General features: G+C 46.6%; 1 protein-coding gene across 3 annotated transcripts in view; it reads left to right on the forward strand.

Moving 5' to 3' along the window:
• Window positions 1-22,673, forward strand: part of ACAN (aggrecan) — a 49,696-nt gene that overhangs the window by 5,607 nt on the left and 21,416 nt on the right. For all 3 annotated transcript variants that reach the window (XM_031055861.1, XM_031055862.1, XM_031055863.1), the window contains 6 exons: window positions 16,151-16,227; window positions 16,756-17,127; window positions 18,416-18,590; window positions 19,120-19,247; window positions 20,206-20,499; window positions 22,246-22,673. The exon at window positions 22,246-22,673 is cut by the window's right edge and continues 109 nt beyond it. In XM_031055861.1, coding sequence (XP_030911721.1) covers window positions 16,158-16,227; window positions 16,756-17,127; window positions 18,416-18,590; window positions 19,120-19,247; window positions 20,206-20,499; window positions 22,246-22,673 — 1,467 coding nt within the window. In that variant the 5' untranslated portion in view covers window positions 16,151-16,157. The remainder of the gene's footprint in view (window positions 1-16,150; window positions 16,228-16,755; window positions 17,128-18,415; window positions 18,591-19,119; window positions 19,248-20,205; window positions 20,500-22,245) is intronic.

Consider the following 22,673-nt stretch of genomic DNA (forward strand, 5'->3'; position numbering starts at 1 on the left):
TTGTGTCTGGGGTTTAAATAATAACCTGTCCTCATACAGTAGTTGGCATGAAGGCATCACCCTCATCCTGCCTGGCACTTTGGAGTGCACAGAACATCCTGCTGGTGCAGAGCAAATTGTAGCTTTCCTGTCCATAGTATTTGCCCTCTAAATATTGCTCTGCTGTTTTGTATAGCACTTATTGTATAAATAATACCCTGCTGCCTCCTAGTAATTGATATGTAAGTGATCCCATCAGGCTGCAGGGTTCTTACTCTGCTAATATTGCCTGCTACACCAGCCCTGTGCAGAGAGGGACACTGGGTTCCCAGCTCAGCCCTTCACCACTGATACTTGGGCCTTCTTTCATGAAACAGGGTGGTCAGTGGCCACAGAGCCCAGGCCACCCTGCAACCATCACTGTGTGTCAGCAGGGAAAGGGATCACCCCTTTGCTTAGCCAGCCAGCCTGTGGGATTGTGACCCTTCCTCGTGTCCCTCAAGAGCAGGAGCCACCTTTCTAGAGTCAGGACAAAATCCTTGTGCCTTCATAAGTGCCAGATTCCCTTGCAGTTTGTCTCCTGGAAAAACCCCTTGGTGCTGCTTACAGCAGAGGTCACCCACTAATCCTCTTGTGTGGCTTCCTGCCTGTCACAGGAGACATGAAAGGATTCTGCACCAATAATGTTCAGATGTGTTTAGCAGAGGAAAGAAGGGTCTTCATTGCTCAGGTCTGAATCTGTCCAGCATTTTGAAATGCTCCAGGCGAACCCCAGCATGCCCTTGATCCCCTCTGCAGTGCTGTACCCATTTCATCTGCAAAATCATTCCCATATCAGCACAGAGGTAGGCACATGCACCTTCCATGTACCCACCCACATGAATGTGTTTTGGACAATTTTGGCCATTCTTTTGCCATATTCAAGTAGGAATGTGAAGAACTAATTAAGAACTCAGAGACAACCAAGATCTCCATTTCAGCTCACCTTCAATGCTGTGCTTCCAGCTCTCACTGGCACATAAAACATACCTGAATTATCTCACCCAGGCACCATCACCCCTCTGAGAAATATGGCTTCAAGTTCAGTGTGGTCTCTGAAGCCTTCCTGAGAAACAAGTCCTCGAGTGAGCTGGCCTCTGCTGAGTATCACACTGCCCTTTTTCAGCTTTTAAATCCACACAGGACACCTCACTTCTGCTCTTGTTTTGGTTATTTGCATACAATTGCCATTGGCCTCCTACTTGGATAAGCAGATTGAACTGACATGAACACATGTACTTTGTCAACGTTATGCTCATTCTTTCCTAGATGCTAAGGTTCTCCACTCCTCCTGCCTATTCAATGGCATCTCATCTGTCCAGGTATTCATGGAGAAAGGTTGTTTTAACAAATTCAGAATCACAGTCTAGCAGAAAAGACAAGAAGGCTGGGGTTTTTTATGCTTGGAATGGAAACTTTCTCACACTGCAGTCTCAGTTTAACACTCGAACTTTACTCATTTCTCCATTGTGTGTATTGGCAAAAGTGAAGATAAATACATTGGCTGGCACCTTCTCTTCAACCCTGGCACAGTTCATTTCCAGTTTCTTCTACTCTCCAACTGGATTGCTTTCTGTTCTCTAACACCAAGTGTAGCTGACTGGTTTTCTGTAAATCTGCATGCAGTACCTCACCCATCAGAGATGTCTCTCTCTTCTGTGCTGTTGGGTATAATTAAGCAAAAATATTGCTAAACTGGTTGGGCATGAGGGTCATTAGATGCTCTGATGGCTGATTGGATTTATCTCCCTTATAAAATCGGTCCTTTCCCAGAAGCTGCTTTAGGGATTCAATGCCAGTTTTACAGCAGAGTACCCAAAGACAGAGAGAAGCAATTCTGCAAATTCCATTATGTACCTTGCTCATCCATTTGCATCTCTAAATTCTGAAATACCGTGCACAATTGGGCAGACCATCAGAGTTTTACTACACAGTTTTAACATCCCCAGAAATCTCACAGCATCTCATGAGAAAGCACTATACCCTTTGCTAAAGTGTCAAAACTTGTACTCAAGATTCTTGAAAGCGCCATATAGAAGCAATCTGTTAAATTTGTTGATGGCCACTGGGTCTGGTGTCTCTTGCCTTCCAAAATACTTGCTTTTCATTTTTGGGGTTTTTTTAGTTTTCATTCCCTTTTGCAACCTCCTTATGGTGGGAATGAGATTCACTGAGTTGCGCAGAGAGCAAGCACAGGGCTCACAGCCTGAGGGGAGAGGAGGTCCCTCTGTACATTTTGGATGGATTTTGTACATTCCCAATGCCCACAGGAGGTTCAAGGGACTCCAGATATTGGCTGGACAAGGCTGGAGTCTGTCTGGACCAAACCTAAGGGGCCAAAATTAATCTCACTTAGGCCCTCACCTTCCCATTATGCTTTCATTAAAAACCTTTAACTGAAAGCATGACTCATTCAACCACGTTTGCAGGAATTCTCATCCTAAATGTTAGAGAGAATATTTTTGGTTTGAACATTTAGCTGTCAGCTATTTTCCTGAACATCTCTCCTGTTGTGTGGTTTATTTCAGTGGTGCATCAATGCCCACTAATGCTGTGATGGCCGTGGAATTTCCATGCTCTGCAGGCTGCTGTGTGACAGTGCCCAAATGTTATGTACGGTTTCATCCAATTCTCATACTGTGTGTAAAAGCCCTAGAGCGTTTTCCTTGCTATATTGTCTTAAGGAATCAATTCTTCTTCTGTCTGAAAGCAGTGTTCTCTGTGCCAGCTTGTGGGGATTTAGACATCCTTTTGAGGGCTCTCCCTGCTGTCTTTTCAGGACTTGCAAGTCTAGACTAGGTTTTAATAGAAGAATTTGGGATTAATGTTCCCAGCCTCGGAGGTAAATGGCATCTTTACTACTGATTCCAGCGGTAACTGGATATAGCCACAAGAAAATTTACCTGCCTGTCTTATTGGAAGAATGACAAGACAGGTTAAAATAAATCAAAATTATTACTTGCTTTTGAATTGGTCTTTCACGCCAATAGTACAAAACAAATTTACTTTCATACTGTTTCCCTTAGTATTGTTGCATATTTGAGTTTAAATACCATCACAACATGCTCCAGGGTCCACTTTAAAGCCCACATCTCCTCCATCAATGCTGGACCATATGTGCATATGTTAAACATTTGCTAGGCAGTTATTCTGCCTACAAGGGGATCTGTGTTGGTGCCTTTCTGTGCCTCAAAATGTGGGCACTGTTGGTTTTAAGGTGTTCCACATATCTCTGGAAAAACACTTTCTGTTGCCCTTACAGAACACTTCAGCAAACACTGGACAACATTTTGGAGCTCTTCCTCAGCCACATCTCATACATAGGAATTTATTTATTTGCCTCTCAGAAAACTTGTTTTTCCCATCTAATTGCTGTTTGGGTTTTCTCCATACCTCACTTTCTCTTTTTGAAGGTATGACATACAGACTTTGCTTAGCAAACTGCAAATTTGGGCTTAGCAGCTGCAGCTCTCCAAATGTCTGTGGCTTGTGTTAAGGTTACATTTCTTTCCCTTCACAGTCTACACCTTACAGAATAATTTTATATTTCATGTTAGAGCCTTGTTTGTATTCAGGATTCCCGTGGTCTCCCCAGATTCACATTTGGGCTGTCTAAGCTTCCAAGATCTCTAAGGCAGAGACTGTCATCTGCCTGTGCTGGGGTTATTCAGAGGAGCCCAGAGATATGAGCTGGAATGAAAAGATTATTGATATTTATTCACTGATCCTAGACTGAAACCCATTTTGGAGAGGGTAATTCTCTTCCTCATGCTCTCTCTTCCAATATCACATCCACACAGTTTTCTCCTAAGTTATACCATTTATAAGATTTATAAGATTGAAGGATGTCTATATACAAAATGTACATTCCGGTCACAGAGTTTGGCTGTATTTCCAGTGCAGTGTCTCTGTTCTTTAGGGTAGTTTCACCATGTGTTTGAGGGGAACAGACCTTTCAGTGTGGGCAGAGTTTCAAGATGAAACTAAGACATCCTTTGGAAAAAAAAAGGAAAAGCCTGTGATTGAGTTTTGGACTAAGCAATGGGTCCCATATGATTAAAAATGTTATCCTTTTATTTTTGTTGCTTTTCTCAGGAAGTGTTTGTTTGAAGGGTTTTCTTGGTGAAGTTTTGGCCTGGGCCAAGATGAGAATCTCAAGGCAAGGAACTGAAACTCTTCTGCCCCTTTTTCTCTCTCCTATGATGCAGAGTCCCATTACCTTTCCTCCTGGGTGGGTGAATACATCACCCAGAGAACAACATCCACTGCAGTGAGGACAATTTCTTAGGCACCTTTTCCATCACATCACTCCTTTCTCTCCAGCTCCCTTGCCAGTCTCATAAAACAGGACTTAAAGCTTTTGAGGTCTCTGATGGATGGTCCTTCTCTGTGGCAGCCCCAAAACAAGCTAGTTTGGCTGTGAACCATTCTGTCCTTATCTTCTTTCTTGTCGCGGTTTCTTCTCTGCTGTACAATTTGGCTCCATTCTAAAGCATCACCATAGTTGAAAAACACAGGAGAGAGATTTATTTTCTGCCTGGAGTCCCCGTTGGTTTCTTCCCAAGAAGAAAAGGACAGTCTGAACCAAAGGCAGGAATTACTGTTTGGACAAAGTGACCTGACAAGTGAATAGGAGCAGTGGATGAGTGTCCGTGCCCAATGGAAGCATCCCCAGCACGGAGAGCTGAGCATCCCTTGGTGTTCCCTGCACTGTGAAATCCCCTTGGAATGGCTGGTGCAGGACAGGACAGTTGACTGCACTCTGTTCTCCAAAAGGAATGGAGCAGCACTAAATTAAACAGAGAACTTATTGACTGAGCCAGTTAAATTAAGTTAAACACACACTGTGTGTCTTAGCTCTGAGTGAAACTGCACACCAGAATGGTCTCCTGGTACAGGAACAGTTTGAGCACATAAAAAAAGGAAGGAATTTTGCAGGCATGCAATGCTATGAAGATGCTCAGAGGTCTGGAGCACGTTTTTAGAGACAGGCTGGGAGAGCTGGGAGCATTCAGCCTGGAGAAGGGAAGGCTCCAGGGAGACCTTAGAGCATCTCCCAGTGCCTAAAGGGGCTACAAGAGAGCTGGAGAGGCTCTTGGGACAGCAACATGTAGTGACAGGACAAGAGGGAATGGACTCAAACTGACAGAGGAGAGTTTAGATTAGATATTAAGAAGAAATCCTTTCCTGTGAGAGTGGTGAAACACCAGTATGGGTTGCCCAGAGAAGCTGTGGATGTCCCATGGCTGGAAGTGTTCAAGGCCACGTTGGACAGGGCCTTGAGCAAAGTGGTTTAGTGAAAGATGTCCTTGTCCACAGCAGAGGGGTTGGCACTGGATGATCTTTAACATCCCATCAAACCCAAACCATTCTATCATTCTGTGAGTGCCATGAGATGGCAATGGCTGGGAGAGTGACTGGGGATGAATATAAAGGGAAAACATGAAAGAAGAGATTATCTGGTGAGATTTCAGCAGGGCCTTAAGCCATCCACACACTTCCAGGAAAGCCCCTGGTTTGCAGAGCCAGGGCAAACCAGGACCCGCCGGCTGCTTGGCTCCATCCCTGGACGGGACCAAGAGGCAGAGCTTTGTCCATGGCCCACAAAGTCTGTCACCACTGCTGAAGCTGTCAAGAGGGGGACAAAGTGGTCTGGGAGAGCTGGTTGAGGAGGAAATGAGAGGAGACAGCAAACCATTCTCCTGCTGTCATGCATGAGGCAGTTTCAGGGGGTGCAATGCCCAGCCATTGATTAAGTTTTCCTAGAACCAGAGGTGGGAGTGAAAAGCTGCTTCTCTTCCTTAATCCTTCCTGTACCATTCAACCTCCTGGAGAAATACAAGCTGGCATGGATGTTTTGTGCTCAATTTAGTTGTCAGAGGTTTGCTGGCAGAGGAAATGGAGAAGTAGGAGAGTCTTGTTCAACACAGCCAAGGCAGCAAAACCCTCATTTACAGTCTGAATGTGGAGCTTGTGGTCTCTTTGTGCTGTGTGCCCTCTCCATAAGCTGGAAGGCAGAGTGAGCCCAGGACCTTCAGAACTGACAGTGATCATATAATTCCCAGACAACAGATTACTTTGGTGAAAATCCACCCCAATGCTCTGGCAAAGACCCCTCTTTTGACAACAGAGTGTGTGAGATCCTTCAGCAGCACTAGCAAAACTCAGTTTCATTGTGGCTGGGGGTTCACATTGCTGCCAGAGAAATTACCTGAAGTCCCAGTGAGTAGAGGCTGAGAGGAAAAGCTCTTTTACTCCTAGGACTTCCTCTGCTTGCCTTGCACAAAGGGTGTGTGGGAACATTTGGTATGCATGGGCCTTTCTAAAGAGTCACAAATACTTTGAGGATCTGGATACAGGAGAAAATACTTTTCCAATGAAAATGCCAGTGATCTGCTCAGTAAGAAAAGATTGTTCTCCAAGATTGTTTTCCATCTTCTTGAGTTACAAAGGAAAAAAAAATATGCCAGGAAATTGGTAGATTTCAAAAGTTGCAGATTATTTATGGCAAATAGTAACAGGCTCCTGGAGCACTGCATCCTGAACAGCACATGGCAGGATGGCTCCCCTCTTTCAGCCAGTAACCAGAAAACCCCAGGCCCTCTCCCATGCCATTTGCCCTTTTGTCTTCCAGGTCATCCCAAAGGGAGGATCAGTTTGAGATTCCACCTTCCTAGCAAAACTAAACTGTTCATGTCTTGAATTTATGAGACAGGAAATCCACTTGGGAGGAAAACTGGGGCTGAAACAGCCTCATTTAAGTAAATCTAAGCACAGTGTTTACACAATGTCTGGAATTAATGCAGAGAAAACTTTCAGGTGCCAACTTTGGAAAGAGAAAATGGGGAGCAAAAAGAGGCAGATAGTGAGGCTGTGATGAAGCTGGAAGCTCTTCCTCCAAGCTGGATGAAAGGCTGCTTTTACTGCTGTTAAGCACCAGCAGCATGCTGTGCTCTCTAAGGCACAGAATAGGCACAGATAGGATTTGATTGCTCACCTATCTTTTTTGTGTCCAAGATGTGATACCATGAGAAGGTTTAATATCACCAGCTGTGTATATTCCCAGCATGGATAGCCTCACCAAAGATCATGGTGGAGTCTGATGTGTGTAGTACTTCAGTAGAAATTGTCCTTAGCCAGAGGTTGCTGCAGTTTTGTACCTTGTGAGGGGTGTCCATTCCCATTAATTAATTAATAACATCAATGCAATGGGGCCATGGGGTCACAACATGTCCTCAGTGTGGCACAGTGTGTAGAGAGACCCTGCAGCCACACACAGGTGTGGCTCTCACCTTGACCCTCCTGAAGTTGTTGTTAGTCCAAGCTAGCTTGATATTTTCTGTCCACCTGGAAAAATCATTGTGAAGCCGGCAGGAACCAGCTTTGCAGTGTCTCTTCCAGTGCCACCCAGTGCCCTGTTAGCTGAACTTCCACATGGCATTTCTTAGGAGCATCCAAGGTGATTTTGGGTAGCAGAGCATTAACAGTTACCAGACCTGGGCAGTAACAAGCAGAGCCTGTGAAGATTTAGGTCTCCATGCCTACAAGTTCTCTAATAAAACATGGTTTCAAACACTTCATTACTTTCTGCAAAGCCATCCTTCTGAAGGGCTGAGCTGGGTCAGGGCAGAAGGGCTGTGCATGAACCCTTTAAGGTTCTGTTCCAACCCAAACCATTCCATGGTTCTTTGGAATCTTCTGCCAGCACAGAAGCACTGCAGAGATTTGCTGTCCTGTAGCCACATCCACATCTTGTTCTGCAGCCAGACAAGGATGATTTCTCATTGTTAAGGCCACATCTTTGTACAAATGAGGTTTCAGCCCTCTCCTGAAACAAGTGAGAAGTCAAACTGTGCACTAGGGAAAATCTCCAGCGCAGCCTGTGCCTCATCCACGCGCTCCAGCAGAGCAATAGGACATCCTGTGGTGGGGCCAAGTGGATGCTGCCCCTCAGATGAGCTTTACCCATCCTACACAAGCTCCCTCAGAGGATTTTCCAGACCCCTCAATCTTTTCTTCCTCCTCCTCTGTACTGGACTTTGGCAGCTCAGATCCTGTGTGCACAGAAACAACAGTTTTTGTGGTTTTCATGGGATTTATAGTGAGCCAGTGCATTTGGGTGGAAAAAGTTGTCAGTTTAAGGTCTCTTATCGACTTCCTTGGCTCATGGCCCAAGCTGCCATCTTCACACCTCACATCTGGGGAGAATCTGGTTTCTCCTCCTTTGTGTTGTGCTGGTTTTCTTCCCCTGTCTGGAGGAGTTTCACTTAAGGCTGACAGCACCTCCAGAAAAAGTGGACAGGATATAAGGAGACTTTATGGAGTGCGTAATCACCCACCAATTTCTAAAACTTAGATGTCTATCAGTGCTCCAGGCTCCCTTGCTAGCTGACAGAAGAGGCTGAACTCCTCTTTAAAGGTTCTCAGCTCAGACACCTATTTTATAAGGAGATTAACTGCTCTTTAAGAACTTTCAGTTCCTCCTCTTGGACTAGAGAGGATTTTGAGTGTGAGCTTCAACCAGTCTCAAAGGCTCATTGTTCCCTTGAATTCAGAGGCTCCAGTGCCTGTGTGAGTGTAGCTCTGGCTTTCCATATCAAGCAGACACTTGGAGCCATGGCAGCCCAGGGCTTGGTGCTGATCCCACACCTTGCCTGAAAGGCTCCAGCTTTCATCTGCTTGCCATAAGTGGGTGTTTTACAACTCCTCTGTCCTTGAAGGATAGAAAAATTACCATGGTGGGTGTTGCTGGTGGCAGACAGTTCTGGTTTTCCTGCAAGAGGGATGGTTTTGGAATGACTGGTGGTGTGGGATTCTGCTGCCCTGGGGCCTGTGTGTTTAACTTGTTGCTGAAATCAGTGGAGATATTGTGTAAAACCAATGTACATCAGGGGAAGATGAGAGCTGTTCTGTGGCAGAGATCAGATAAATGCTTGGGAAACCTTTTGTGTTTTGTAGGAGTTTTGTTCCAGCCCATCTGTCTGAGCTTGGATCACCAACTGAACCTAGCACGGGACCCTTTAGGTTTTGTCAAGATTTCCTCTGGCATCTTGCTCACTGAAAGCATGAGCCTACAACCTTGAGCACGTTTCCTGTAGTGTGTAAGCAGTATAATCAGATAAATTACAACAGACTGCAACTGTTTTATTGGAAGAGAAGCCCTAAAGACACTGGAAAGGGCAGAGCAAGCACCAGCTTTGCCCTGTCTGTGTGGGAGGACAGAGAGGAGCTCTGGAGCTCATGTCATGGCTAAAGGCACCCTGGTACCATCAACAGAGCTGTGTCTGACCATGTCCACACCTGCAGTGGCAAGGGGTGCTTGAGGACAGGAGCCAGCTGAGGCTTGAGGTGAAATCTCATATTATCCCTCATCTGCACTAAATGTTCTCTGTTTTGTGCACCTAAAGTGCCTCAGTGCCACCAGTTTGCCATCCCCTGGAGCAATCCAGGCAGCCAGTGCTGCAGGGCTGTCAGGACCGCATGCCTCCATGACAAAATGTCTGAGCAGTTGCTGCCATGTGACTTTTTGATTGGAAAAAAAAAAAAAAAAAGATTTTGTTGTAGCAGGGATCATTTCAGAAATGGAGCAGGCAGGAGCAGGATCCAAGCTGCTCTGCACATAAAGGCCTTGCAGAATGGTTAGGAAGCCAGGCAGAATGGAATATTTCTCTTATTTTCTTTACAGCTGAAAAAACATGAAAAATTACACTAGTGCAGTTATTGCCATATTTCTGTTCCAAAATTTTGCCTTATTTAAAAAGAAATGAAGAAGAAGAAGAAATAAAACTGATTTTGCCCACCTCATTCACTTCACCCACCTCCCCTTCCTTCCCTCCCATTTCCTGGACCTGGCTGAGGTTTTCAACTGAAAAACCCTGATTCCAGCAGAGGGGCTGAGAACACAGAGAGGGACAATAAAGTGTTTGTTTGTGGAGATCACACAGGAGCAGTCTGTAGGTTCACAGAGGAGAGGAGAAACCACTGTTTGATTCCAAAACCTACAAGGGCATAGGGTGTGCTCTTCTGATGCCCCTGCTGGGTGATGGGGTCTCCTCAGACCCCTGGTCTCAGGTGCTGATGCCTGAAAACAATAATGCTGAGATAAAGCTGGATGGAGGTGACCACATGTCCAAGAGAAACTAACATACATTCCTGATGGGGAATAAACTGGGGGTGGAAAACCAGTTGAAGAAAGAGATTCCAAGGCTAAATAAACAGAGCTGAACTTAACTCTTGCTCAGGAGCCTCTTTATATCCATAATTTTAGAGGAAATATTGTCTTTGGACATGCCTTTATGTCCAGGCATATCTTCTAGGTAATGAGTGACATTTTGTGAGCTGCCAGAAGGAAAATGGAAGTGTACTAAAGGCTTTCCAAAACTGAGAAAGAAGGAAGCTTAAAAATGACACCTCTGCCCCTACCAAAAAAAAAAAAAAAGAAAAAAAAGAAAAAAAAAGGAAAACAATTGCAACATTGCAACAAGGGTGATTAACATGGTCTGGAGCAAGCAAAGGCCACAGGAAAAACTGCAGCTGGGACTCAATTAAAAGAGACTAGAAGAGAAAATGCTTTCCAGTAAGCAAACATCTTTGACTGTGCTGCAAACGGCCCCTCTGGCTATTTTCCACTGTACAGTCTGACTGTGTAGGTACTTTGTTGAACTTCCACTGTAGTGACTTTTCCTTTCTTGCTCCCTCTACATTCTTCATCCCTTTGAAAAGCTGGGGATGTGGTTGGAAGAGCAAGGGATTAAACCTGTCTGCACATAGGCCCACACTTCCCTCCACACACACCTGGATTCTCAAATAAACATAATTATATGCAGCCAGTTTAGGACACTGCACACAGCCTGACACAGAAGCACAGTGTTAGGAGCAAAATAGAGTGGCAATAAACTTCACTGAAAGGGACAGTTGTACTCTGGGATGGGGAGCTCCTGAGCAGAGCAGCAATTCCCAACCTTGTCCTTCTCAGAAAGGCAAGAGTTCTTTCCTGAATCCTTCCAGGCCCAGGGTGAATTGGAGAGGGCCTTGTTTCTTGGGCACTGGTTGGAGATGGTAGGATGGCTGGAATTTTTGTGGCAGTTTGGTTGGATTCTTGTTGCTCCAGACTGCTCAGTACCCCACACAGGGACAGAGGCACAGCCCTGACCTTGTGTAACTCCTCCTGCCTCCTCCTCCTCTCGCCACAAACCTGCCTGCTCCAGCTGCTCTCTGAGAAAGTGCAAATGGAGTTTTGCAGGAGAGCAGTCTGCAGGGATGGGAGGTGTTTTTGTGGCATGGACCTGGCAGAAAGCATGGTGTGATCATTGCTGCCTGTCTGGAGGTCTCTGTGCTGCAGGAATTACCCCTCACAGGGCTCCCCGCTAGCGCCAGGACAAAACTCCTCTTTTCAGCTCCACCAAAGTGTGTGCAGAACAACTTCTCTTCAGGGTGACTTCTGCCAGGAGAGAAGGACCCTGAAACTGAATTGGAGTTTGCCAGCAGTGACCTGGCAGTTCCTTATTCTAGTAGCCAGAATTCCTCAATGTTTTTCAAAGAAATCAAAGGAGGATGTGTCCAGAGGCCTGTGTTATTTATGACACATATGGTAGGGGCATTGGCTGTGTTCCCAGCATGTTTCCAAGGCTTCTCTCCTTAGCCATTCAGCTGCAGCTGGGGCCAAGCAGTAAGATCCTGAGCAGGGGATGCTCCTGCCGCTGCTGAGCCTGCTCCAGGCTGTACCGAGCTGTGGCATTTGCAGGGGTCCCCAGGATGAGGTGAGAGATGAGTGAATCTGACTCCATGTTCTTAGAAGGCTAATTTATTATTTTATGTACTTATATGATAATAAAGAGTGCCACACTAAAACTATACTAAAGAATAGAGAATACATTAGAAGGCCTAACAAGAATGATAATGAAAAACTCATGACTGACTCCTCAGAGTCTGACACAGCTGATAGTGATTGGTCATTAAGTAAAAACAATTCACATGGAACCAATCAAACATGCACCTGTTGGTAAACAATCTCCAGCCACATTCCAAAGCAGAAAAACAGAAAAAAGCAAATGAGATAATATTGTTTTTTCTCTGAGGCTTCTCATCTTCCCAGGAGAAGAAATCCTGGCGAAGGGATTTTTCAGAAAATATGACAGTGACACTGAGCCTTTACTTATTCTTGAGCACTGTTCCTCTGTGCCAGATCCCATCTGCCTGAGCACACACTGACACTGCCACACACTGAACTGCACCTTCCTGTGCTCTGGGCACAGCCTGAACCTACACCTCAGTAAGAGACAGCATCCACACTTGAGCTACTCACCCTGCTCTGCCTCCACAGTCAGTCTGGGGTTTAGAATGGCAGGAAGAACCTCCCCAGTTCCCTTGTCAGGGCAGAGCAGGTCTGCACCACCCATGCTATCCACATCTGCTCACTCAGACCTCCCTCTTTACTCACTTGCTTCCAGAGCTGCTTCTTCAAGAAGCTGTTTACCCATTAGCCAGTGCCTGGACATCCCCCTGGAGACCCCAGGGAGCAGGGGCATTGCAGCATGGAACCGCTGCTGTAACAACAGGACAGGGATCAAAGGCATTCCCAGAGCACTGAATCCCACCAGAGCTGCCTGCAGACTCAGGGCTGGATCTCCTTGGCATGCTGCAGGGGAGTGAAAAATGAAGATCAACATTGCAAACAGCACCCTGAGGAGTAGGTTGGGTTTCTCGCTGGCAGGGACTCAACACTTTCGCGGAATACACCCAAAACATTGTTATTCTGATTTGTTAACCACTGCTCACAAGGAAAATCCATTTCCTCTGGGCTTCTGTGGGATAGGAGGAGGTTGGGTTTTTTCCTCCATAGCTAAACCGAACTGCAAAGAGACCACTGGTCCCAGCTGTTGTCATTTGGGGCTGTTTTCCCTTGTGGAAGATCAGCATAAAGCTTGAATAAGACCAAGAGTACATGAGCTTGTCTTAGCTTTTGGGACAAAGGAAATTTCTTCTGTTTAGGGCATTCTGTTGTGTGATGTCTACCTGATGGGCAGATGAACCTGCTCTCCTCCTGTCCACTGCCAGTGTACACAGAAATACCAACTCAGAACAGCACCTGTTTCCTGTAGCCACAAAATCTAGAAGTCTTTTCAGCAGGCAGCTCCTGGAGTTTATATTTAAACATCTGTGTCTCCTTGCTCTAGGATATTTCTATTCCTTAGTAGGTAACCCAGGCCTAAAGCTGCCTGCCTCTCTTGGCTGAGTTTATCTCATGGCACTCAGAGCTATTCAGCTGGCTTTGATTTTGGCAAAATGCAAGTCAGTGAAAGATACCTCATCTAGGCAGTCTGGAGAAGTAAGAGGTTTTATTTAATACTCAAACAGATATTTTACTAGTGATTAGGAGGGTATCCTCTACCCAAATCCCTTCTGCCCTGCAGGATCCACCCTGACAGAAACTCCATCACTTCCTTTGGTACCAGTTTCAGTGATCCATCACCCACTGTGCAGAATGTGGGCTTTGTTTCCCATTTGATTTTACTCAACATATGTCTCCAAGCTATTAGTTCTGGTCATGAATTTCTGCTAGATTAAAGAGCCCTTTAGCACCAGCACTCTCTGCTTGAACCTATTTGTGCCCAGTTGTCAACTTCTCAGTTTTTCTTTTTTTATTTGTTACAATCATTAGATTCAAATTTCCTATTTTCTAATCTTCCCCCATATAGCATTCTGTCCAGCCCTCAGATCCTTGCTAGTGGATATTTCTTCACCACCTTTTTCTGATAGCTTCGTGACAGCCCAGGGGTGTGCAAAGTATTCCCATTGCTCACCTCTAATGCACAGAGAGGAATTCCTGTTTGGTTTACTGTTGGATAACAGCAGTAGCTCTCCTGAGTGACTTATTTCTAGGACTCAACATCCCATTGTCAAGCGTGCATTTCAATTTTATATTTGATTCTATTAAAATACAGTCTGTATGGAAACCCATTGGCTCTAATACCAACACCTGTAGATGCCCATTAGAAATATTTCCCTCAAGGCCCCTTAGATGGATCCCATTAGGGAACCACCAGCCTGGCTTCTGCTAAGCCATGTTAATGGATGTACTACTGGCATTACACATCTTCATATCAAAGAACCCTGGAAAAATTCAAACCTTATCAAAATCTAATTACATTGTGTTACAGCCATGCAGGCAGCTTTATCAAACAAGCTTAGAATCATGCCAAATAATAAAAGGCTGGAAGCACCTGTTTTATACACAAGTGCCTTAACTAAGATTACTGTTACATCTATTCTTCAGTGCTTAATGAACTGAACTCTGTATCAGATTTTCCATTATTTTGCCTGGAATTTATGTCAATCAAAGTAGCACGTATTTGTGAGGCTCATCATTGTGTATCTTGGCTGGCTGTGGGCTCAGAGCTTCAGTGCTTGGGACCTGCCCCAGCAGAGATTATGGACAAGCATCAGTGGGCCAGCAGCTCACTCAGCCAGCTCTTTAAGGACTCCTGGGTACTGCTTGGCCAAGCTGATTCCAGGCTGGTGCTTCCAATTCCCTTTGCTTTGCTGAGGAGCAGCAGGCGCTTCATTGCCCCCAGAGCCCATCCTGTGGGCACAGCCCACTGCCCCAGGGCTGGCTGCCAGACTCTCTGACCTCCTCTGCACTGCTCATCCCTGCAGGGAAATGGTGAAGTCAGCTGTCATCTGCAGAAGAGGCTTGTAATACATTGTTTGTGCAGACATCACCGCTCACCAGAGAGACACCCAAACACATGTACAGCTCCCAGAGTTCTCCCTGAGGTTAGCTCTTACCTGGAATTTTATCCCACACACAGCAGAAAATATCTCCATTTGATCTTGTTCAGCCCTACAGCTTCAAACTGTAGTCTCCACACTCCTCTGCCAATATGTTCCATCCCTGTTCTCTCCTATTTTCTGCCAGCAGAGCTGTCTCTGTTCACTAAAGATAAGGTTTTGTGGTGTGTCAGATTAAAATTAATGAGGGCATGTAGCTCAGCTTTTTCATAGGTGAAAGGTTAATGCTGAACTGTACAGGATGGGGATTATTTTTGACATTTTCTTGTGCCAGTGAGGATATGTAATGGAGTTTTCTACAAGTCCAATAGGCATATACCTGGAATGTTACCTGTCAGCTGAAGTCATCTGGAATCTTTCTAGATCACAGGAGTGAAACAGCCAATATCCAGACCTCAAAGGAAACACCAGTGATTCAGTAGGTGTGGTCCTTCCTTCTGAGTCAGGGCTGAAAAGTGATGCCAAACTGCACTGGGTTGCCAGAGAACCTGTTTTTTATTTGAAATATTGAAACCAACTTGAGTCTTTGTGGTGATTTAACACAACATGGTATTATAGTGCATGGTAATCCAGTTAGGATTAAATTAGCTGGCCTCCCAATATTGCTTCTGTCACTCAATGTCAATAGGATGATTCTTTCTTTTCCTGAAGCCTTCAGAATCATCCTGCAGGTTGCTCTGACTGAGGCATCCCAAGAAGATATTTTTAGGGCGGATTTAAGATGCCCAGAACTGTATCCTGTGGATTTCTTGTATTAGTTCTGGATCAATTTGCACTTGGGGATATGCTGACTCTCTGTGCAAAAAGAGTTGTAACATTTTACTTTTCCCCCATGTAGAGGGCAATTTTCCCTTCAGAGCATTTTACGGAATAGAAAATTCTTCCAACCATCTGGCCTGAAAGCCAGTTCTGGCTTGATTTGGCATGCCCAGTGAGGAACAGCTCCTGTTCTGAGACAAAAGCTTAGTGGATGCAATGGTCCCTCCTGACTAAATACATAACAGGTGTGTGAAGATCTGCTGTAAAATTGCCTTTCTGCTCCATAGGTAAGACTGAATCACAAGAGAGGGAGTGGGAAAGCAGTATGTTAAGTGGTGTATAACACTTCAGACTGCTGTACAGAGCAGAGCATCTTATTTATTTATCCCATGGACTGATGTCCCAAAGCAAGCAGCACTTCGGGGCAGAATCATTCCCCAAGGACAGGCTTTCCCTGCTGGTGTGAGGAGTGTAGGAGGCTTTAGGGGCAGCTGAAAGAATTGCACTGCCTTGCAGCAGCATCCATAGCACTCAGCTCCTGTGAACATACACAAATCCTTTCTCCCTGTGTTGTTTCTTGCAGGTAAATTATGACCACTTTGCTATTAGTGTTTGTGTGTTTGCAAGTCATCACCGCAGCCAACTCTGTGGAGCTCTCAGGTATGTTTTCAGAGCATGGCAAAGCAGGACTGAACCACCTTCTGCACTCTGGTCCCATCTTCAAGGACAGGCAGCCCCCAGAAATAAATGAATAAATGTGTCCAAGATCTGTGCTGTGCACACACAAGGCTCCTTTGTTCGGATGTCTGCTGTGCCACAGCCTCACTGTCTGGTGCTTGGGAAGCCAGGGAGATAGCTGCAGATTTGCAGGGAAATTAAGAGAATTTCAGCATTTCCCTTTTAAAACAGTACCAGGTGTGAACTCAAAGAGTGGGCAGCAGCTAGGCTGCAGCAGAGCCCTTTGTTCCCTTCATTCCCAAATCCAGCAGTGGTCCAAATCTCAAAAGCAGCCATGGTGCAGTGGTCATTGCCACAACTTCCCTTTGTAGATTAGACAAAAATATCATGTGTGAATATGTGGGTACGGGTTTGCACAGCAGACATAGGCACTGGATCGTAGGGAAACATGGGATATTTTTTATTACATGTGTCATTGATGCAACCATTGCTCTGTTTGGGAACTGGCAGACAGTAGTGATGGCCTGGAAGTCAAGATACCTGAGCAGTCTCCCCTGCGTGTTATCCTGGGAAGCTCCCTGAACATCCCCTGTTACTTCAACATTCCGGAGGAGCAGGACACCAGCGTCATGCTGACCCCACGCATCAAGTGGAGCAAGCTCTCCAACGGCACCGAGGTTGTCTTGCTGGTGGCCACGGGTGGCAAGATCCGGCTCAACAGCGAGTACAGGGAGGTGATCTCCTTGCCCAACTACCCTGCCATCCCCACGGACGCCACGCTGGAGATCAAGGCACTGAGGTCCAACCACACCGGGATCTACCGCTGCGAAGTGATGTACGGCATTGAGGACAGACAAGACACAATCGAGGTCCTGGTGAAAGGTGGGATCCTGACCTTGCTCTTTTCTCTCTGTGTCTTGCTGCTTGGCCTGAAAGGAGGAAGAGGCACTCTCCTGGTTCAGAGCAAATTTTGGAGAGAACACCCAAAGGGGGTCCTCTAGGAAAGCAGATTCATTTGGCTCCTCTCCCCAACCGGTCCGGGAGAAAATACCTCCTTGGAGAAAAGGGGGAAAAAGCTGTTTATTAAACAATAAAACCTAAACAATATTAAACAATAAAACCCCTTGCTACTCCAAAAGAGATGACAAACTCAGAGAGTCCCCTTGGTGGGCTGTAGCTCAGCTCACTCAGTCTCTTATCCGTCCCTCCAGTGCTGGAAATGCCACAGCCCAGGCCCGGCCTGGTGGGCCTGTGGGTGCTCCTCTGCTGTTCAGTCCAGAGCAGGTTTAAACAGGTCCAAAGTAAAGGAAAAAAAACACCACAGTCCATGGAACTTCTTTGCCTCAGCTAGCTAAAACTAACTAAAACAAAGGAGAGCTCTGTCCCGCTGTCTGTCCATCCACAGAAAACACTGTCCAGGAGCAGGAATGTGGAGGAGTGAGTGCAGTGTCTGAAAACAAACTGAGCTTCTTCTCTCCCTCCTTCACTCTCTGGAACAAGTCTTAAAGGTGCACAACTTATTATTCAGCATAAACAGAACAAGATGATTGGGGATAAAAGCATCATATAGTCAACCCAGGACAGGCACACAGGCAGAGAATGCAGTGCTTTCCTCGTAGGAATAATCCCTTTCTCTCAGGTCACAGATAAGGTGATGAGTGTAGAAGCCACAGGCCCAGCATTTATTTTAGCAGGCTAGGACCAGACTAAACAAACCAGTAAAATGACTCATGGCAGAATATGGCAAGAACATGTCTCTTCTGGCAGAAGGTGAATTACAGAGGCAGCAAGACGACATCCTTGGCAGGAGGTGCTACTGGATACACTGGGCTATTACTCAAGTGGGTAAAGCTGGAACAGGGCCCTTATCAGACCTTTAATTTTTTTCCAAACATTTTAGGAGATGGGATGCCCTCATCTGGAGAACTGGGCTGTTCTGGAAAAACTTCCATTGCCATATTGCAAAGCCTGTCCTAGTAATAGGTGGATAAAATAACAAAAGTTTTGTGCAATCCTTCTCCTTTTTGGGGTTTTTGCTTTCTGTATAAGACAGGGAGACAGCTTCCACTGCAGAGCTCTACAGGATGAGGATTAATTTTGCCTTTTTCTTGTGCCTTCTCTGGAAGGCAAGGGGCTGGTGATTGTGAGTGATGTCCATTGTCTTTTCCAGGCATCGTATTCCACTACAGAGCAATCTCCACAAGGTACACCCTGAACTTTGAGAAGGCAAAGCAGGCCTGTATCCAGAACAGTGCTGTCATTGCTACCCCCGAGCAGCTGCAGGCTGCCTACGAGGATGGGTACGAGCAGTGTGATGCTGGCTGGCTGTCTGATCAGACTGTCAGGTGAGAAGCCACGCAGGGGAAGGGAAAGCCACAGCAGCATTGGTAGGGAAGGACTCCTGTGATGAAGCCACCAACTGAAAATGGTTGCTATATCTCAGCTGTTGTAACTGCTGGTGTTCCAAGGGGGGTGGTGGATTACAAGTCATTCTCTGCTAGAGGTGGATCTCTAGCAGGAAAGCAGAGTGACCGCTGTGCTCCTGGGCTGGTGGTGACAACTGAGTGGACAATGGCTTCATCCTGATCCTCCATCTTCCCTGAACAAAACCAATGTTGTGCCAAGATGTACAAATTTGGCTCAACCAGACTGAGCTGTGCATCTCTCACTGGGGAGGCACCTTGTCCTGATGTCTTTGTTCAGGGTTCCAAGGACCATCAGAGTGAGGGCAGGACAGCAGATCATCCTTTCCCTTTCCCGTAACCTGGGAAAAGCCATAAAAGCCATGCAGAGGGAGTGCTCTGCATCTCCTTCCCAGCCTTCAGTGGCTGCCAGGGTCCTGCCTCCCCTCCTTATCCACAATCTCTCCCTCAGGTACCCCATCCACTGGCCCCGGGAGCGCTGCTATGGCGACAAGGACGAATTTCCAGGAGTGAGAACCTACGGTGTCCGTGAGCCAGATGAAACCTATGATGTTTACTGCTATGCAGAGCAAATGCAAGGTGATTTAGGGCTTTTATTGTTACTAGACACAGAAGCAGCCAAAGTCCTGATCATGCCTAGACTGGACAACAGCAAATAGAGAAAAGGCAGGTTAAAGCTGGAAAGCACATTCCCTGGCCAGCCCAGATGTTCTTTACAGTCTTTTTATTAGACCTTGGACAATTTTAATGTCAAATGACTAATGCAGCGTAGAGGGTGGAGTCCGTCTAACCTCCACCAGAGTCCACGCCATCCTGCCTGGTCAGCCATTTGAGTGTGTGACATTCAGATGCACCAATCATTCATGCTCATGACATTGAAATATTCAGCACAACAGAATTGAAATTGTCCTTTATCTCCCCCTTGCCCTGTGGCTCCAGCTGGTGTGGTGTGTTTTGGTCAAATCTGCATTTGGTCTGTAAGACTCACTTTCTTCTGGCCTTTACAAAGTCACTCACGTGGGCTTGCATTTCAGCTCTAATACACAGGAGTCCTCATCTTATCCAAACTCTTATGAGTGGCAAGGAGACAGAAAGGGAATTGTGATTAGAATCTAACAGGTAATTCCTTGTGGTATTCACATGCCCTCTGAACAGGGAGAAACTGTGAAACAAGCAGAGGAGAAGGAAAACACAATTCTTATCTCGCTTGCTGTGCCTGTGTTGTGCTAAAGTAGAATGCAATATGGAGATTGTTTACCCAAAGTGAGGATGTTCTGTTCCCTTGGCCTATCAGGGCCAAGAAGTGTGTGTATCAGACTGTCACAGGACAGTCACGAGAGAACCAGAGATGAGTGCAGTGTGAGCAAGAGTGAGCGCATGGCAGATTCAGTTTAGATACAAATGTACATAGTATAGTATAATAAAATAATTCTTTAGCCTTCTGATGATGGAGTCAGATGCATCATTCTCTCTCTCCTTTGTCCGAGTTGCCTTTGATTTACAATAATTCCTGTGCTAATGGACGATGTGATTACAGGCAAAGTCTTCTACGCCACTGCCCCGGAGAAGTTCACCTTCCAAGAAGCTTTTGACAAATGCCGGGGTTTGGGAGCGCGCCTGGCCACCACAGGGGAGCTGTACCTGGCCTGGAAGGATGGCATGGATGTGTGCAGCGCGGGCTGGCTGGCCGACCGCAGCGTGCGCTACCCCATCTCCCGGGCGCGCCCCAACTGCGGGGGCAACCTGGTGGGCGTGAGGACGGTGTACCTGCACGCCAACCAGACGGGCTACCCGCACCCCGACTCGCGCTACGACGCCATCTGCTACAGCGGTGAGTCTCAGAATCCCTGCTGCTCACAGTGACTCTGTGTAAGAGCTGAAATGAGGCATGCGGGACTCCAGGCAGCTCTCCAACATGCAGTTTATTCCATCCAAGAGGTTACAGCAGTCCAGGGTGGTGGGTGACAGAGCCTGTGCCTACAGCTGTCAGCTCCAGCTGCAGGCAGGCCTGGAGACTCTTTGGTTTTGGTTACAGTGCATTATTTACTTTTCTTTGCTTAGCATCTTAATACAGTAGAACCAATAGGATTGCCACGCTTAAAAAAAACCCAATATTTCAAAATATGTGTTGAAACCTTATGATCAGATCTGTTGCGCCCAGATACATCTCTCAGACCCATGGAGGTACCCAATTATGTGGCCAAGTTAAAGGCTGGTCCACCAAGCCACAGCCTCCTGGTTTTCTCAGGGTTTGCCTCTAAAACTGATGCATATGGTCAGTCCTTTTCTGAGCATCTTTATAGAAATCTCTGAATCCCTTGAGATCTGAAAGGTACTGCCTAAAATGAACCAGCAGTAAAATGGAATTGGAAATAGAGCAGGGAAAGCATTATTAGAGGAAAACCCAGGCATTATCTCATACTTTTTCCCTCCCCAGCCAAGACCTGCCTTGCTGCACATCCAAGATGTGATCCATCCCTCCCTTAGGCACCCTCAGAGTTCTGTTTCATGCTGCTCTACAAACCAGAGTCCTTGTCAGCTGAGCTGCTCAGTTAAGAACGTTGTCCTAGACCCAAGGGATGTGACTTGAGTGGGAAATTGATTTGGAAGGGGAAAGGTGGGAGCTGTTTCATTGTGTTTGGTACAGCAAGTGGCCTTGGCTGTCCTGGCAGAGGGTTAGGATGCTCATACAGGATGAGCTCTCAATTCACGGCCTGGGCAGAGCAGAAGGAGATCGTGATCCTGCTGAGGTTTCATCTACCGACTGTGAGAATCCATTGTCTCTCTCCCATGGCTCAGACGGATGTGCCATGGAGGTTATCCAAGCTCCCCGACTTCCCTCCGTCCGACCCAATTTCCTTGCGGCAGGCACTAGGGGTCAGTGCAGACTTGGATATGGGCAAAGTGTTCCCGGGAAGGGGACCTGGCAGGAGCGAGGGCCATGTCCCCGCTGATTGACCACATTTGGAGCATGAGGTGGCTCAGTGCCTCCTCACATGCCCTCCGTGCTGAGGCGTTGCACGGAGCCACAGTGGAGGAAGGAAAACCATTTCTTTTATCAAACTGTCACGATCTCTCCCATAGCAGAGATACTCAGCTGCTCCTTGGAGGCAGCACCAGCACAGCTCACCTCATCAGGCTGACATTTGTCACAGACATCTTTTATGAAAAATCTGAAAAATCCTTTCTTTAGGATTTTTCCTCCTGAGAAGCCAAGAGACCTCAGGAACAAAATGTAAACAATGATTATCTGCTGCTGTGGAATGCAACAGGTGGATCTCTGATTGGTCTCATGCGGTTGTTTCTAATTAATGGCCAATCACAGTCAGCTGGCTCACACTCTGTCCGAGACACAAGCCTTTGTTATCATTCTTTCTTTTTCTATTCTTAGCTAGCCTTCTGATGAAATCCTTTCTTCTATTATTTTAGTACAGTTTTAATATAATATATATATCATAATAAATCAAGCCTTCTGAAACATGGAGTCAGATCCTCGTCTCCTCCCTCATGCTCAGACTCCTGTGAACACGGTCACAGACATTATCCCCTCTGATTGCTGCTTTGTGTCCTGATGCAGGGGAGGACAGTGAGAGCCTGGTCCCGGGGCAGTTCGTCGACGAGCTCGGGAGCGAGCTGGGCAGCGCCTTCACAGTGCAGACTGTCACCCAGACCGAGGTGGAGCTGCCCCTGTCACGCAATGCCACGGAGGAGGAGGCCCGCGGCAGCATTGCCACCCTGGAGCCCATTGACATCACCCCCACGGCCACCAGGCTGGATGAGAGCTTCACTGCCCTGCCTGATCTCTTCACCACCGCTCTCACACCAGAGACAGCTGCCACAGAGGAGGAAAATGTGACCAGGGAGGATGGCACAGCGGTGTGGACTGTACCTGAAGAGGCCACCACCATAGATTTAGGCACTGCCATCACTACCATCGCCTTTGGCACTGCTAGCACCACAGAAACAGCAGAGGTGAGCTCGGTGGAAGAGGTCGTGGGGGTGACT

The sequence above is a fragment of the Geospiza fortis genome, unplaced genomic scaffold (genome assembly GCF_000277835.1).
Source record: "Geospiza fortis unplaced genomic scaffold, GeoFor_1.0 scaffold171, whole genome shotgun sequence".
NCBI classification, from domain to species: Eukaryota; Metazoa; Chordata; class Aves; order Passeriformes; family Thraupidae; genus Geospiza; species Geospiza fortis.